The sequence below is a fragment of the Crocodylus siamensis genome, chromosome 2, assembly GCF_052110815.1.
Source record: "Crocodylus siamensis isolate JL-2025a chromosome 2, ASM5211081v1, whole genome shotgun sequence".
NCBI classification, from domain to species: Eukaryota; Metazoa; Chordata; order Crocodylia; family Crocodylidae; genus Crocodylus; species Crocodylus siamensis.
Genome location: NC_143396.1, coordinates 115,872,754 through 115,891,387, shown reverse-complemented (window position 1 = coordinate 115,891,387; position 18,634 = coordinate 115,872,754). Strand labels below are relative to the sequence as shown.

Below are 18,634 nucleotides of genomic sequence, written 5' to 3'. Positions count from 1 at the left end.
AAATCTGGGTCAGGGTTACAGGTGCAGCTGTGCTACCCGCTGCTGTAGCCTCCTGTCTTCCCTCAGCTTGCAGCATCCTCATCGCTCATCCTTCCTTCGGCAGACCCCATCTCTGCTTGAGCGTGTGGTTGCTCCAGCCTTATAGCAGTGGTGGTGATAGCTCAGCCTGAGCCTGGAGCTGGAGCCAGAGCTGCCACATCACTATTGCTGGTACTGATCTAGGCTGGGGCTGGATTAGATGCATCTTCCATGCCCCAGGCTGCAGTCGGGAATGAGCCTGCAGGACCTGGAGCAAGGATAAAAGGCAGCAGGAAGGGAGGAGGAGCAGAGACTGTGTTTGGGCTAGGGATGTCAATATTGGATAAAAATTATCCATTTTAACTTCCTCTAATTCCATTGGTTAACTGATAACCAGGGATCTGGGTTTTTCATTTGCCACGGTAAAATGTGGTAAAACACAGGTTTTTCTCACTTTAAGGAGGAAAAACCTGGGTTTTCTCTCTATATAGAGAAAACAGTGGGAGAACCAACCAAGCCACAGTAGCACTGAGCTTTGCACAGGGGACTTACCCTCTTGAGAATTATGAGCATGGCTGAGAGGTAGTTCAGGTATCTGTTCATAGTGAGTAAAACTTGCCATATCATACAGGCAGGTACGTGAGTAGAGTGGGGAAACCCTTTAATTTTTACAAAATCAGTAAATTATTTTCATGATCTCTGAAAGAAAAGTGTCTCATTCAGATTGGAATACATTATGTTTATGAAGTTCTTCATTTGAAAATGCATAGGGAAGGGAAGCTTAAAGTTCAAAAAAAAATTAAAATAATAAAAAGGGTAGATTTGTAGTAGTTTCTGCTTTGCACTGCTTTCCTGGTAATGATTCCATTTAATCTCCAATTAATTCATGTAATCCCTGCGAACCAGATTTGCCTGTAAATCATTGAGTAGTAGTTATTCCTTGAACCTCCATTTTTATTCCAAAAGAATGGAAAAATCTGCAATTCTTTTGGTAATTAACATTTTTTTTCTTTTACATATTGCATAAAGTAAAATACAGTAAGTTTAGTAATTGGTAAATTTATCTAAAGGTTTTATGTGTGCAACCTTATAAAATAGAATTCATATTTTCTATTCTAACTTCTTTTCCTTTTTAGGTTTTATGGCAGCTTGACATATTCCGACGGAGTTTAAGAGGTTTAACAGGGCATGTTTGTCAAGGAGATGCCTGCATATTTTGTGCATTAAAGGTAAATACTGAATATTTCAAATGAACAGTACATCAGTTTGTATTTGGAATTCTTTCATTTGTTTCACAGTGAGGAGAATAGTTTTCTTCAGGGTAATTTAATGCTTTCCTGAAACTAACCATTCTTATACCAGTTCAGTCTGTTATGAAAGAGACTGCTATATTAATCTTCAGATGTGCAAGAACAGCAGCAGATGTTTTGAAATCAGTTTTTGTTCTCAAATATACATTTAAAAAATAAACATGCAGAAACTGTTTTTAAAAACCACTCGGAAATGGTTTTGTGTTAGAAATTTGAAAATTTTTAATATAAAAATGAAGTCATAATGTGTATTAGGTTTGTGTTTTTATTTTATACTGTGCTTGAATACTTTTTAAAAAATCCAGTGTGGTAAGATCTTAAGGCAGTTGTAACAGTTGTCAGCTTTCGTCTTGGGCGCTTTTCCCCCTTGAAAGTAGTGAATGGTTACTGTAGTTATTGGGGAATTGAAATAGAGTTCAAAAGTGCTATGTGTTTGTACACAAGGATCACATCTGCATATTTCAGTTGTATGAATTTCACACTGAAAACTGCTTTGGATTCTCTTTGACATTCATAAACAAATGCTCTGTTCTGCATAGATTTTTATACTTCCATCCTTATCACTGGTATTTGAACCCCTGCTTTTATTGCTGGTGAAAATACCTGCAAGTGTGAACTAGTCATAAGTAATCTTAAGCGTAGGGAGAAAAAAAAAAGTACTTTCATGCATTTCACTTAATTTTGTTGTTGTTGTTTGTGTTGCCTTGGTTAATTTAAAATCCGAGAATAAAAATGTCTTGGAAGCTCTGCTGTGATGCTATAGGATGGCTAGTAAGGTCTAGAACTTAGAGGAATGAATGTTACAGGGAGAACCTGGAAAAATACTGTGTAGAAACAGTCTAAGTGAGGAGATGCTTTTTGCCTGTGCTTCATCTACTCTCTCTGTGTGAAGATAAGCCAGCTGTTTAGTAGAAAAAGCCTGAAAAAGAACTGTTTAGTAGGGCTTTGTAAAGCTTCAGTCACTGATTTGATTCAGCCCAATTCAGTAGCCAAATCCCTGAATCCGAATCTAATCAAGAGACCCTTTAATCTTTCTGAATCGAATCGGAACCCTCCGAATCAATTAAAAAAGATTCAATAATTCAGACACAGACAGAGCTTTAAATGTTTTTGCTACATACCTCAAGGTATCAGGCAGCTTGTGAATGCTGAGATGGTGGGGTGGCTGGAGCATCCCACAGGAGCGTGGCTGGGTCCCCAGTGTGCTCAGTAGCAGACCCAGAAGTGGACCAGAAGCACTTCTAGACCACTTCCGGGTCTGCTGGGGAGTGTGTGGGGCTGGCTTGGTGACTGGTGCCTCCTGGGTCCAGGGGGGTACATGGAGTCTCCCTGCAGCCAATTGCTGAGCCAGGGGAGCACGGTGGGGCCCCCCTGCATGCTTGGTGATGGACTTGGAAGAGGACCAGAAGTATTTCTGGTCCACTTCTGTGTTCGCCACCAAGCACGCAGGGGGCCCTCCCACACTCCTGTGGGATGCTCCATCTGCCCCAGCGTTGCAGCATTCATGAGCCATGCCTGGTACCTGGAGGTACGTTGAAAAAATATTTAAAGCTGTGTCTGTGGCTGAATTGCTGATTCTCTGAATTGGCATCGAATCTTCATAGAATCATAGAAGTAGGGTCAGAAGGGACCTTGTAGATCTTCAAGTCCGACCGCCTGCCTGGGCAGGATTAAAAACTGGGCTCAAATGATCCTAGCTAGGTAGGCATCATCAAGCCTCTTCTTAAAGACCCCCAGGGTAGGAGGCAGCACCACTTCCCACTTGGAAGTTGGTTCCAGATCCTAGCTGCCCTAACTGTGAAGCAGTTCTTATGGATGTCTAATCTAAACTTACTCTCCAACAACTTGTGGCTGTTATTCCTTGTTTTCCCTAGCACCCCCTGGCATAACAAGGTCTCTCCCAAACCCTTCTAGTCCCCCTTAGTGAGTTTATAGATGGTCACCAGGTCCTCCCTCAGCCTTCTCTTGTGAAGCTGAACAGGTTCAGGTCTCGCAGTCTCTCATTGTAGGGTCTACCCTATTGTCCCCAGATCATGCGGGTGGCCCTCTGGACCCTCTCAATGTTGTCCACATCCCTCCTGAAGTGGAGCATACAGAACTGGACGTTAGTATTCCAGCTGTGGCCTGACCAGTGTTGCATAGAGGGGGGAGGATCACCTCGTCCCTGCTAAAGATGCACCTGTGGATGCACGGCAAGGTCCAGTCAGCCCTTCCAACCGTAACCTGGCATTGTCAGCCCATGTTCATCTTGGAGTTAGTAATGACTCCAAGATCCCTTTCTGCTTCCATGGTCTCAAGAAGGGAGTTTCCCATCTTATAAGTGTGCTGCTGGTTACTACTGCCCAAGTGCAGCACCCTGGACTTGTCAGTATTGAAGCGCATTCTGTTTTTGCTAGCCTACCCCTGTAACCTATCCAAGTCTTGCTGCAGTCTTTCCCTTCCTACTAGCGTGCTCACCTCATCCCAAATTTCGCTGATGATACCAAATTTAAACAGGCTGCTTTTCACCCTGTCATCCAAATCGCTTCAGATTTGGTTTTGGCGAAATCGGAATTGGGGCAGTGATCTGAATCAATGAATCAAATCACTGTCCCTGATCAGGCTGAATCTGAATCAAATACAGCTGGTTTCACACACCCCTACTGTTTAGTCGCCCATGTTGAGGACATACGGACTGAAACTTAATCTCAGAGAAGAATCTTGTAGCAAATACCATGTGTAGCAAAACTCCATTACATTTCTTTGGTAGCTTTAATTTTATGTGCACGTACAGGAGCAGAGTTCTAGATTGTTAGCCACAACTTCTTTTTGTTGAGTGACCCTTAATAAATAGCACAATATATTAGCACGGTTCAGGAGCAGACGGGGCATTGAACAGAAATAGATGACAGGTTAAACTTAGGTGTGGTTTCCCTTTGGTTCAGAATCATTAGAATTATGTTGTAGTGTATTGTGTTGATTGTCTGAGCTTAGCATATCAGGTATGCCATACCTTGCAAAATATGCTTTCAGTTTCCTGGTCGGCTCTTGCTATAGAGGATAGTCCAGTGTTCAGTAAGCTAAGGTGTGGATTTATAGTGTTTTAGCTGCTCTACACTAGCTCATGGTGAGGACATTCACTGTATACTTAAGAGTGCTTTTGTGCAAGATTAGATTTACTCTGTGACCAGTGGGGTCCCTCAAGGCTCTGTCCTTGGACCCATACTGTTCAACATCTTCATTAACGATGTGGACATTGGAGTCTGGAGTGGACTGGCCAAGTTTGCTGATGACACCAAACTTTGGGGCAAAGCATCCGCACCAGAAGATAGGCGGGTGATCCTGGCTGACCTGGACAAGCTCGGCAAATGGGCAGACGAAGAACCTGATGGTGTTTAACACTGAAAAATGCAAGGTTCTCCACCTTGGGAGGAAAAACCTGCAGCATCCTTATAGGCTCGGCAGTGCTACATTGGATAGCACTACAGAAGAAAGAGACTTAGAGGTCATCATTGACCACAAGATGAACATGAGCCTGCAATGCGATGCTGCGGCTAATAAAGCGACCAAAACGCTGGCTTGCATCCATAGATGCTTCTCGAGCAAATCCCGGGACGTCATTCTCCCCTTGTACTCGGCCTTGGTGAGGCCGCAGCTGGAGTACTGCGTCCAGTTTTGGGCTCCACGATTCAAAAAGGATGTGGAGAAGCTTGAGAGAGTCCAGAGGAGAGCCACGTGCATGATCAGAGGTCAGGAAAACAGATCTTACGATGATAGGCTGAGAGACATGGGACTCTTTAGCCTGGAAAAGTGTAGGCTCAGGGGTGATCTGATGGCCACCTATAAGTTTATCGAGGGTGACCACCAGGATCTGGGGGAACGTTTGTTCACCAAAGCGCCCCAAGTGATGACTAGGTCGAACGGTCACAAACTCCTGCAAGACCGCTTCAGGCTGGACATAAGGAAGAATTAACCCCCAGGGCTTCCCACGGATTGGGAAATTTGGCGGCAGGGGAGTGGTGGCCATAAATATGGCCATCCTCTCTGTCCTGCTAAATTGCCCAAGCCCTGTGCAGCAGGTTGGGGGCAGGTCACACCCTCTCCCACCCACGCCTGCACCTGGATGAGGCTAGACTTGGCCACGTCCCAGCCTCTCCCTCCCCAAAATGGGGTCAGCTCAAGTCCTCCCTACCCTCTCTTTGGGCCTGGGTTGGGGCTGGACCATGCTCCCTCCTTCCCTGCTACAGGGCCATGGAGCCAGGATGCCCCTGATCCCAACCATGGATAGTTGATTTGGGATTCCCAGTCCCATCTGGCCCATGGATGGCCTGGGCATTCCCCATCTGGCCTGCTGGGCAAAAAGGTTGAGTACTACTGTCCTGTGTTATTGCACGTTACTTTCACTGTATGGACAAATGTTGAGTCATGTCTAAGTAGTCCATCCCATGGAAATTGGAGTAGCAATCTATTAAACCAGGTAGTTCCTGTAATTTGTAGTGCACAGGCCTATTCTAACATCTTTCCAGGGTTGGATTGGAGCTTCAGGGATGTTAGTGTCTTTAGCATCTGGCAGACATTTATACTTAAGACATGATTAACTGGTAGCAACTTATTGCACAATTAATTTCTTAAACGTGTGGCTAAAATGGGAAATATGCCACAAAATTATTACACATGTTTTGTGGAATAATTTTGTGGCTGGTTTGTATTGTGACTTCAATTTGTATGTGTGGCTGGGTCCCCATTGTGCAGCCAGAGGCTGGCTGCATGGCTGAGCCCTAAGACTGACAATTGGCTTGTTATCAGTCTCAGCCTTGGGAAATGTGCCTGAGCAATTTTGGCATGCTAATGGAGTCCCAGGGCTGAGACAAATGGTCAGTTGATTGTTGTTTTCAGCCCCAGGTCCTCACTGGTTCACTGGGCACCCAGCGTTCTATTTGTCAGTGCAGGGGGGCTCAGGATCATGTTCCCAGGCTCTCCTTGCAGTGGTAGTGGTGTAACTGGACTCTGATCCTCAATTCCAAAATCGTACATCCTGCTTTGCACATGTGGCATGTGTGTGATTATTGGGATTTGGAAACAGATCCTATCACCATTCAGTGAATGCGGGTCAGGGACCTTTCTGTCTGTATATAGAGTATATTTGTATAACATGCACTATCAGTTGGGAACTTGTGCCATGTTACTAGATGAGTCTGGGTTTTCATAGTTTCTAGGGTCGGAAGGGACCTGAGCAGATCATCTAGTCCGACCCCCTGCCATGGCAGGAAAGAATACTGGGGTCAAACGACCCCAGCAAGATGTTCATCTAACCTCCTCTTAAACACCCCCAGGGTAGAAGCCTGCACCACTTCTCTTGGAAGTTGGTTCCAGTAAGTTCCATTATTCTCTTGGAAGTTTTCTCTGCTTTACATTTGGAAAATTAAGTATGGTATATTTACCTCGAGATGTGGGTTCTTAGATCTGCTGGAATTATTGCCTGGTTCCCTTTTTAAACAAAATTTCATCCAGCATACGCAGCTCGTGCCTTACTTGGCAGTATGAGGGTTGTCCTTTTTGGTCTGACCGACCCTGATAATCAGTGGTTTTACAGTTTGTGGCACAATGTGTTGCTCAGCAATTTGTTGAATTGCTTGAAGTCTCCTGTTTAAAAATCTGAAAATATTGTAACATGTTGCTAGACTCCATCATTTGTTCCAGGGAGACATCTGCATTTCAGTCTCATCAACTACGACCTGTACAAGGTCATATCTACTACAAGTAGTGAATTTCCTGGGCTGTACTTTGTCCTTGCTTCACAGTGCTGGGGTCTTATTTAAAAAAAAATGGTTGTTTGGGTTCAGTTACCAAGTTTCTTTCACGTTGCTTTCTAATGGCTTGTGATCAGGTAGAATGCCAGCTTTGGGCTGAGGTTTGAACCTATGAATCATTGTAGCTGGTGGCTTCTTTACTGCTTAGAAACACAAAGGGGTCATACTTGTCGGGACTTTTCTAGGTTACAGGTTTTGTATCAGTATTGCTCATAGGCTGCCTTTTTAGACATCCATTCTTTCAAATGTCTGTGCTTGAGTCTGACCATTTCCATACTGCATTATTACATTCTAGCTGTCTAAACTTCTTGCAGGTTTTATAAATTGACGGACTTCCTTTGGTTTCGATGGTCTAAATTTTTTTTTTTTTTTTTTTTTTTTTTTTTTTTAAGTGAGTGTGTTTTTTAGGGTCTGGTTGGAGTCCTTCAAAAGTCAACAGATGTCAGATGTTGGCAAACTTGGCTTACAGTTAATTTCAGATGATCTGTATTTAGTTTAATAACCTGTCCTGGAACCTATTTCGATGCTGTTATAGTTTGGTATTATGCTTTCATTTTCACAACTTTCTCCTACAATCTGAATACCGATGCTGGCATAGTGTGCCTGGCTCAGTCTACAGTGGAATGGCTTTAGGGCTGGACTGATTCCCAGAGACATTTGTAACAAGTAGTATCTGTCAGAAGGAGTGGAAAATATTTCCAGGTGACTCATGTAGCTTCCTGTGCCAGAAGTTATTCTTGATATGATAAATATGGAATGAATTTTTCATAGCTAGATCAGGTATCTGATGTTTGATATGCTAGGCTTTTTCCAAAGGCTTCAGAAAAACCTTGGTTCAACCCTAACCCTCCCCCGCATGCACCTTTTTGAGCTCTCAGCTTCTAAATAGGACTTCCCCTTTTCCTTTCTGAAAGTTGGTAAGTACAAGAACATGGTACAAAACTTGGTTGGGCTGCCCAGGTAAATCTCTGAAGGGGAAGGGGCATGGGGGGGGCAGATCAAGACACCCCCCCCCCCGTGAGGGAGGGAGTGGGGCAGGAGCTGGGGTGAATGAGGCCCCAGGGCAGGTAGTGGGATGGTTGGAGACCTGGGTAGCTTGTCCAGGGGTGCAAGGAGGCTCCCACTGCTGAGCACAACCTGGATGTGGTAGGGGGCTTCACCTGCTCCTTGGATTCGTGCTTATGATGGAGTGGAGGTAGGCTGCTGCTGAGTGCTGGGGCTCTGTGCCCCGCTGCTGTTGCTGGCTGTGTTGTATCCTGTGCCCACCTGGCAGCAGGAGGCATGTGGCGTTACGTAGCTCCCAGGGCAATGGCATCAGGGTACAAAGCCCACCCCTTAGTGACAGCCCACCTCTGCTCTGCCCCACACAAAAATCTGGGGGGCATGTGCAGCCCATGCACCCTCTCTGCACGTGCACATAGCAGTGGGAGCCCCCTCATGCCCCTGGATGAGCTGCCTAGGAGGGCTCCAACCATCCCACGACCCACCCCAGGGCCTCATTCACCCCACCCCCTTGCCCCTGCCTCTGCCCCACTCCCTCCCTCACTATGGGGAGGCCTCGATCTGCACCCCATGGCCCTTCCCTTCCACACTCCCCTTCCCTCTTCACAGATTTAGTTGCTGGGTGATATCTGTTTAGAAGTATCTTCTAAGTTTTACTTAATCCCCTTTCCCCAATAATATTTTCTCCCTCTACCTATGGCTTCATCACTTGCACTATGCCCACAGGTTGAAAACTATTTTCTATGCCTTTTAATATTTTTATTTTATAGTGGATATACTCTGGACTCTTATTTGCTTTGGTTAGTTTGAATAACTAAACCAGCTACATATAAATATCTTTCTGCTGGGTGAAGGTTCTTTTAGTATTAAATTTAAATGTGTTCTTTGAAGAAAATGTAATGTGTGTTTAACTCTACTGTCAGGTAGACTTAACCCTTTTGTTCTGTATTTTGACTCAGTATTTTGCTACTCCCTGCATGTGCCAAGCTCCCAAACAGCAGCTTCAGTTTACATTGCATATAGCTGTATATGTTGCTGAAATGGGGAATGTAAACCTTTGTCTGTCAAATGTGCAGTGGTACTTTAGCTTAGTGTTGTCAAACTTGCAAGTGGCTGGGGGCCACATGTGCCATGAGACCCCCCTCCCACATAAGCCTTTCCCTTCCCCCAGTGCACTGCATACTTGTGGACCTCCCCTCCCCCCCCCATGCACCACATGCCCCATAACTACAACATTTGCCTGTGTCCCTCCCCACCGCTTCACTGGGCACCCACAACCCTGCTACACTGTATCCATATGAGTGCCCCCTTGTTGTTACCATGTGTCCATGACCTTCCCCCTTTTCTCCAGCATCATGCACCTGTGCAGGTGCTTACCACTGCACCATACATTTGAACCCCAGTGCCAGGCTCACTGTCAGCTCCCTGATCTGCCATACTGCCTTGCCCCAGGGGGTAGGAAGTGGCAGCAGGAGGAGGAAAGTTTGCAGATGCAGGCGAACCTGGACAGGCTAGAGAGTTGGAAGTGTTAAACTTCATCCGGTTCCAGTCTGCCCAAGTGTAAGGTGCTCCATCTGGCGGCAAATAACCCTCAACATACATACAGGCTTGGAGGTGACAGCCTGATTTGCACCCTGGCTGAAAGGGACCTAGGGGTAATGATTGACCATTACATGAACATGGAATTGTCAGTGCGATGTGGTGGCCAGCAGGGCAGATAACTTGCTATCATGCATCAACTGATGCATCTCGTGTAAAACTAAGGAAGTGATGCTCCCGCTGTACTTGGCACTGGTGAGACTGCAGTTGGAGTACTATGTCCAGTTCTGGGTGCTGCACTTCAATAATGACATGGAAAAACTTGAGAGGGTGCAGAAAAGAGTCGCCTGTATGATCAGGGATTTGCAAGGCAAGCCATACAAGGAAAGGCTGAGGGACCTGGGCCTCTTTAGCCTAAAGAAGAGAAGGTTGAGAGGGGACTTTATAGTGGCTTAACACTATATCAGAGGAGTGCATCAGGAGCTCAGTGAACAACTGTTCACTAGCATACCCCTGGGGAAGACCAGGACCAATGGATATAAACTCCTAGAAGGCTGCTTCAGGGTTGATACCAGGAAAAACTTCACTGTCAGGGTGTCCAAACTGTGGAATAAATTCCCTCCAGAGGTGGTGCAGTCACCTATCCTGGAAATTTTCAAGAGGAAACTGGACAGTCACCTACCTCACTGGGGTTACTTGACCCCAATTGTCTTCCTGCTTAGAGCAGTGGAGCTGGACCCGATGATCTGCGAGGTCACTTCCAGCCCTAGCAATCTATGAAAGGGGAGTCTGGAGACTCTGGCTACTTTTGCAGCCAGAGCAGTATGGGGAGGAATGGCCAGGTAGAAGCCCAGGGCTGCAAGCTAAGTCCTCATCGGCCATATGTGTCCTAGGGTCCACCAGTTAGACAGCCTTCTGCTAGCTTATTTCCAGGCTAGTTCTGAAGTGGCAGACACTGACTTCTTATCATCTGCCCTAGTTCAAGTAATTAATTGACTGTTATAGTAGTTCATTTCCAAGTATGTCTGTAAAATAAGCAAAAACTGAAGTACTGATTTGAGCCATCCTCTTCAATGTAATGTAGCTTATAAAAGTTGTTTGCACGTGTACTTTACTCAAAAAAAAATTGTAAAAACACATCTCTGAAGTGGTAACATACTTGTTGTGTTTATCAAATCCGTTGCTCTTGAAAAAATGCTAAAGTAACTTGAGTCTTCCCTCCATGTAGAATGCACAGCATCTGCAAAGCTGCGCCTGTGTATGTATAGGTTAGTTATTAATCCAGAGACTCCAGGATATACCCTGATTACAAACTTTGGGCTATATAAAAACTATGAACAAGCAGTTTCATTTATTTTCTTGATATTTTTTGTTTGTTTGTTGACAGTAAAAAAGCAAACAAACAACCCCCCCCCCCCCCAACTTCATGCCCAGTCTCTATTACAACAGTTTCAGTGTGATAGCTTCACAGTGGAGTAAATCTCAGCCAGAATAACGCAATTTAGTCATCTTGAAAGGAAACTGTTATTTTTTAAATTAGTATAAACTTACCCTTCTCTGTGGTTTTTTTTATATTTGGTAGTGAAGGTGTATTACTTCCTTTACTTAAATTTGGATACATAATCATGAATGTATTATGTATGTGTAGTTATTTGCAGAGTCTTAAGGAAACTGCTTAAATTATACTTTTTTTTTTCTTGTAGAAAAGAAAGGCTAATATATTTAATATACTTTGTGTAGTTTTATTAAATATTCAAATACATATTTTTTTTATTAAATGAAGTAGAACAAAACAATTGCCATTCTGTCAAAGCAGCTTTTTAGAGTTTTTGACGTGCTCTGGTATAACATGAAATAGTAACACTGAAGTTATGAATCATTTTTGCTTAATTTCCAGACTATATTTGCACAGTTCCAACATAGTCGGGAAAAAGCACTCCCATCAGATAATATGAGGCATGCCCTGGCTGAAAGCTTTAAAGATGAACAGCGTTTTCAGCTTGGATTGATGGATGATGCAGCAGAATGCTTTGTGAGTATTTTACATATGGTAGCCTATGAGAATTTCCAAGAAGAGCAGCTCCAGCCTGGGACTAAATCATTGTTCCTCTTGGCTAGTTTGGTAACTCCAATCCCTTAGCTGTTAAACAGCTTGCATCTAGGGCTGATGTTTCTCATGGCAATTTGTAGTGTATTCCCAGTCTTCTGCTACCTTGCGTTTGGTTAAGGAGTGCTTTAATAGAGAGGGGCACTACCACTGAAGCAGGGTTACTTTACTTTACTTTATCATTATGTATATCATTATGTTAAAGCACCGGTGGATGATGCCTATCTAGAAGAATGGTCTGTGTTTTGAGACCTTTTGTCCTGTTATGAAAGGCAATGGATAAACTGGCATAAGGAAATGTAACCCAAGCCACGCCCCCCCCCCCCCCCCCCCCCCCGTTCAGTGGCTTCTTCAGTATGATAGGCAATGGAGCAGAGGCAGGTGCCTAAAAAAAATTTAAAAAATGGGTTGGGAGATGGATGTGCAACCATTCTGTTCTCCTCTCCTCTTCCAGATTCCTCCCTCCCCTCTTTGCAGAGTCCAGCTAGATGGATAGCTCCTCATTTTCCCCATTTTGAAAGGTCATCATCACAAGAAGCCAGCTAAGCAAATTAGGTCTCTGCTGCTCTCAGTATTGCACAGAAAAGGAAACGTCATCAACTGATACAAAGGCCCATACAAATCTTCTGTGACTTTCTACCTCAATTTGGAGAAAGTTGTCATAGAAATTATCTTAAGAAACTTCCTTATTTGCGTTGCTTTTGAGCACAGCTATTTAGTAATGTTGACATTTAAAGTATTGTTGGTATCTGAATTAGTACCCATTGAAATGATGGGGGCAGCTGAGACCTTCAGAACTGTTTCATGCTCTACACTAACTTCCTGTGCTTCATGTTGTCTTAGTACTCCAAAATGTTGCCATGAACAGGGCTTCGTGAGCAGGGGCAATGTTAAAAGTAAATTGCCTGTAATAGGCAGTTTGCCAGAGCCAAGAGGAATAACTGCATACAACATAGACTGATATTCACAGAAAGTGAATCAAGGAGGTAATAATCTATTTACAATGTCCTTTTTGATTTAGGAAAATATACTTGAGAGGATTCATTTCCATATAGTTCCAAGTAGTGCAACAGATATGTGCACATCTAAATCCTGCATTGCTCATCAGAAGTTTGCTATGACATTATATGAACAGGTTAGATATTTGATTTATCTGGTGGTGACTTATTTCTAATTTCATCGATTTTTGGAGACTAAAACATGCCATTTATTCCAGTGCGTGTGCCGCAGTTGTGGGGCATCTTCAGACCCCTTGCCTTTTACGGAATTTGTGCGTTACATTTCTACAACTGCCTTGTGGTAAGAAACCTTACTTACTTTTTCTTTTTGCTTTTCTCTGCGCTTGTCCCCCCCCAGTAATCCAAAAATCATACAGGTAAGTGTTATTTAGCTATTGCATTCATTCTTCTTCAGTTAAGACATCTAGCTGATCTATGTTTTTTAAGTAAGATTAGGGAGGATTTGGTTGAGTTAATTAAGCATGTATTGGAAGAAGTACCCTTTTTATTTGGCTTGTTAGGGTAAAAGAGACATTGCCAAATGAAGCAGATCAGCTGTGGTAGGATACATCCTGCCAGAGCTGATCAACTTCATTGGGCAAAACCCACATAATCCATTATCCTGTATTGGGCAGAGGCCCAACATAGGACGGATGAGCACCATGCTTGCCTTGTTCAAGGGTTTCCCTATGTCCCTCACTGGCCTGTTTTTCTTGGCTCATACGCATGCTAGATCCTGCACTGGTCCATGCTTCACTCTGAGATACAGAGGATAGCTCAGAGACACAGGGTGGTGTGGGACCCCAGGAATCCCCAGTGCCCTGTACCTCCACACTGGGACCTATGCTTTACTGGAGGCCTGGGTCAGTGTGGGTCCAAGCAGTGAAGTACAGGGCCCCCAGAACTTCCTGGGACCTGCACTGCCCTGCACCTCCATGGTAAGACATGTGCTGACCCAGGCCTTTAGGTGAAGCATGGGTCAGCACAGGTCCCAATGTGGAGGCACAAGGATTGCCTTGGTCCTGTGTCTCCACTCCTAGGTCTATGCAGGCTTTTCCCTCTTAAGGGGAAGTGCCTGTGGAGTTCCTGAGACAGGTCTCCATAAGTGGGTAACCCAGACTTCAACCACATAGAGGTACGGTGATGTTCCTTAGGGCATTTCTCTAAGTGGGGAAAGTAGGGCAGGTGCTTCCAGGGTTTGAAGGGGGTCTGTTCCTGCAATAGAGTTCCCAGGGTGCATAGGATCAGGCCCCTCAAGTCCCTGGAGCACCTTTCCAGGGTGTTTGGGAAGTGGAGGCAGCTCTAAACTCTCCTGCCACAAAGCAAATAGCTGTTCCCTGCAATAAAGTGGTACTATATTACACTATCTTTTTGTCATGGCCACTGATGTAACACCACCAAGGGTAGGGTCATCTGTTTGCTCACCATTTTTGGCATCACAAGTGTAACATCAGGTGATTTGTCAGTTTCTGCCTATGGCGAATAAACGCATAAAAAGCACAATTAAAGGGCAGTAAATTCAGATGTAATTAAAAATATCTCCTGCAGGATTTAGTTTGCTTCTACATATATGGCTTTAGGAGTATAAAACGCCTATTGTAACAAGTTTCTGAGACAGTATAGCTACAATTATGGCTACTAATGCAATCTAAAATACGGCTAGTTGTGAATCTGCTTTCTCAGTTTCCAATTTCCTATTTTTATTGCTTTCAAATTCTTTGACAAAGCAAGCTCTTCTGCTCCTGGCAACATCTTGGATGCCTTTTGCATGTTATATAAAAGGCAGGGAGGAAGCCAGAAATAAGGTTTGAATAGTTGAATTAAGATGATTCAAGACCAGGTTTACAGTTGTATTGTACTGAAAAAGAAATGGAGTTTGGTCTGGGGTGAGCAGGGAAGTAATAAGAGTTGGAGGTATGGAAGACAGAGGAATTGAAAATGGTACAATTGTTAGTCCAGGGGACAGTGGCTGATGTACTTTTAAAAAAAAAATTGTATTTTTGTGGTCTCCATTTTGTACAGTAGCTTAAATTCAAGCATTTTTCTTGCTTTTCTCTGTAACAACTCTGATTATACTGAAAATAAATGATACGTGCAAAGAAATTTTTAAAAATTCCTTCCTGTTTTGTGAGGTGTAAAACTTTTTTCAAGTCTTACTTACCTTTAGAAGTACCTTCAGTGGCAAGTCTGTTTTCCTCTGGTTTTGTGCCCCTTTTTTGTACTGCCTCTTTGCACATTACTTGAAAACACAGCATGTTCTTGACTCCTCCCTCTATGTAATTGTTTACACACCTTTTTCCAGCTACCCCTGCTATATATCAGTATAATAACATAAATATTTCTTTCTTTGATAGCCTCCTTCAGGTCTCTTTTGAACAATCTCTTGTATTGAGAACTTAATTGCATAAAAGTAACCACCCTGACTAATGGGTGTTGCCTTCTTTCATGAAAGAAAACCATTGCTGTGTGTGTTAAGGAGCTTTTAACTGGTTCCTCTTTTACTGAATTTAACTTCTGAGTCTGACAGTCTTAGTACTGTATTTACCTGAATCCAAGATGACTTTGAATTTTTAAAACCACCTCTCATTAGAGTCTATACATGAAAAATTACAAGCTTGTTATAATTTTCCGTATATAGAAGGGAGGGTTGTCTTAAATTCACAGTGGTAGGAAAAGCAGCAACAGGGAGTATGTAGCCTGACCCTTGCCCCTTTTTCTTTCCCTGCCTGTTACCTGCCGAATTGCTCGTCCCCCTCTTGTTGCCTGCTTACCTGTCACTTGTCCCCTCCTCCTCTCCCCCCCCCGCTGTTTACCCTATGTGGCTGCTCTGGCTTTCACCCAGGGTGTGGGGCACAGAGCATAAGGTGACTCCAGCCCAGGCCAGGCATTACTGGTAGTTTCAGCCTTGGCCCCAGCATTGAACAGACAGTGGTGATGGCGGTAACCTTGGGTCAGGGCAGGAACTAGAGCTGGAATCACAGCAGCTCTCCCCCGACTTCTCCCCCTCGTCTCCTATGCTGCATAGTTTTTCTCATATTGAATGGGGAAAAATAATCTCGTCTTAGATTTGAGTAAATATGGCAGGTTTTACTGAAACTAAGTTACTAAAACAAATTTTGTTATTCAGTAGCCTTTTTACCATAAACAAGTTGAACTTTCTGTAGCTTCGAACATGCATGTAAGTTTGGTTTTTTTATATATAAAGAATTTCACTACTCTTTTTACCTGAGATGCATTACTGTAGCTCAGGTCTGAACGATGAGCTATTCTGCCACTTCTTGCCACTATTTCAGATCTCTTAATCTGGCAGATTAATCATATAAAAATTTGATATTGGCAAATGTAGCAAGCAAAAATGGTAATCGTATATTAATGTTCCTACATATACATTGCTACTTTTTCAGGATATTATAAATGTAGTCATAGGTAAAATTTCTTTACTTTTAAAATGTATGATCTCTGGTAAGTCTTTTATTCTTACTACCTGTTTACAGCAATGAAGTTGATAGAATGATGGAAAGGCATGAACGTCTCAAGCCAGAAATGTTTGCAGAGTTGCTACAGGCAGCAAATACCACTGATGACTTCAGAAAATGTCCTGTAAGTAGGAAAAAGAAATACTGCAGTCTTGTGAGTTGGAGATTAGGAAGACTTGGGATTGTGGCTACTTACTAACATGCATTAAAAGTAAGACCTGGAGCTAAATTTTCCAAAGAGACTAGAGACTAAACTCCATTTATGTGTAGCTTAACAAAACTATTTTGTCAGTTGCATGTGTAGATAAATCCCATCACACAGACCCACACAGAGACATATGTGCTTAAATTCATTTTCTATTCAGAGAGACTGCCATCTTTTCCAAATTGCATATCTAGGCTTTATTTCATGAATCGGAATTATATCTGCAGAGCGAAGTTTGCTTTAGTCTGGACATGGTCATAATGATATAACTTAACAGACTGTAACAGAACAGACTGTTTTCTGTCTGGTTCATTGTGTGTGTTGTCCTAAAAACACCTTTCAGTGATTGTCTGCTTTTCTATTCTTGTAGAGATAGAAAAGGTGGAAAATTCAAAACATGCAAAAATAGTCTCCCTCAAAAGTTACGTGTGTGGTGGATATGGAGAGAGAGCTCCACTGGTATTGGAGATAACACTATTGGGGTGCTTCTTGTAAAGATTAAGATTATATATCCCTTACCCTCTGAATTGTTCCTAATAACCATAGCAAAATTAAATTTGGGTGGTGGAAGGAATTGTTATTCATTTTTTCACTCTTGTCATTTTCTTTAGAAATTTTGCATTCTTGAAGCTTTTGACATATTGTATCTTCCCTTTATTTTTCTTTCTTCCAGAGTAACTGTGGTCAACGAATAAAAATCCGTCGTGTTCTCATGAATTGTCCCGAGATTGTCACAATCGGTTTAGTCTGGGATTCGGAACATTCTGACCTGACAGAAGATGTTATGCGGAATCTGGCAACACAGCTTTATCTTCCTGGGGTATTTGAACGAAAACTAATCTAAAAAACTAATTTAGTGATTTTTTGTTTTGTTTTGTTTTTTTGCATTTTAATATTTAATACACCATATTCATGTTCTTCCTCATCTGTTTTTCCTTAAATTTAAAATGTTGTAAGTCATGTATTAATTGGACTTTCAGAAACTTGCCCTCTGAAGTTTTGTCTGAAGTAATATTATTGAACAATCTGTGTAAAGAATCTTCAGAACATACCCCAGAAGAGAGAGAGTATCCTTATTTTCCATATGAGGAATTGTTGCATCAATTGACAATTGTCAACCTCTTAATTTAAGATTTACTTAGGACCTAATTTGTCAGAGTACTAATGATTTTTATAGTGCATTGTTTTCAAGGAACAGGTCCAATCACCTTTTGTTACATAGGAGCGCACAGTGACTACATCCAATTCAAGTGATTTGTGTAGCATTACATTCATTCTGAGCAGAGTAGTTCTCCAGGAGGATAGTTAGCTGCCAAATCAATAAAAGCATCCTCTCTCTTCTGCAGCTCCCAATTTTATTCATTGTATGCTTCTGCAGTGAAGAAAGCAAGTTTGGTAGATATCAGGCTGCTTTACTTCTACACGCAAGATCTGTTCCTTCAGCACCATTCATGTTGGGGAGAGATTAAAATAAGGGTCTAATGGAAGTGTAATCCTGTTGTTAGATTGCCATAGAGCAGATATGCAAGTAGATTAATTAAGGTTGGACAGGGATCAGAGCATACCTCTTCCTTACTGAAAAACGCTGTGGAATTTTTAATGTCAGTGCAGAGCGTACCTTACCATGTATGGTTTATCCAGGTATTCCCCCACAGTAAACTGAATGGTACTCGATTTATCTTGCAAAAATAGCAGTTAGAGTTGTGTACTAGGATTCAGACCTTAGACTACAGGTATTTCACATCTGAGTGTTAATAAATTTGATCAAAGGAAGGAAAATAGTTAAAAGATTATCCAGTGTACTTGTTTTGCACACTAGTTAACTTCCATTATTGTATCACAGGCTTCCCTTGATTTCTTTTGCTACTATTCTCTTGTTTTTACACTACCTAGGGATAGGCAGTGTAATTAGGGCAAACTGGGATATAATGTCTATTTCAGGTTAAAAATTAACCTTGTATTGGCTTCTGATGCATCATTGCTGAAGATCCAGTTAAAATCCTAGGCATGGTAGCGGGCTAAGACTAATAATAAAGAATGAAAAAATCAAGGTGTAACCATTTAAAAGAAAAAAGTTCAGTTAAAGCCTTTTTAAAAGTATACCTAAGCAGTGGCAGATACTTAAGCTCCCAGACCAAAAAAAATCATCCAGCACTTCTGCAAAAATTTTTTGGAATGTTTTGTTTATGT

At 42.7% G+C, this 18,634-nt stretch overlaps 1 protein-coding gene across 3 annotated transcripts in view; it reads left to right on the top strand.

The window, feature by feature from the left end:
* The window catches only part of USP53 (ubiquitin specific peptidase 53), a 55,701-nt gene that overhangs the window by 16,599 nt on the left and 20,468 nt on the right, over nt 1–18,634 (top strand). For all 3 annotated transcript variants that reach the window (XM_090036637.1, XM_090036635.1, XM_090036636.1), the window contains exons 3-8: nt 1,155–1,247; nt 11,556–11,690; nt 12,787–12,900; nt 12,982–13,064; nt 16,258–16,363; nt 17,118–17,264. In XM_090036637.1, the coding sequence (XP_089892763.1) occupies nt 1,155–1,247; nt 11,556–11,690; nt 12,787–12,900; nt 12,982–13,064; nt 16,258–16,363; nt 17,118–17,264 (678 nt within the window). The remainder of the gene's footprint in view (nt 1–1,154; nt 1,248–11,555; nt 11,691–12,786; nt 12,901–12,981; nt 13,065–16,257; nt 16,364–17,117; nt 17,265–18,634) is intronic.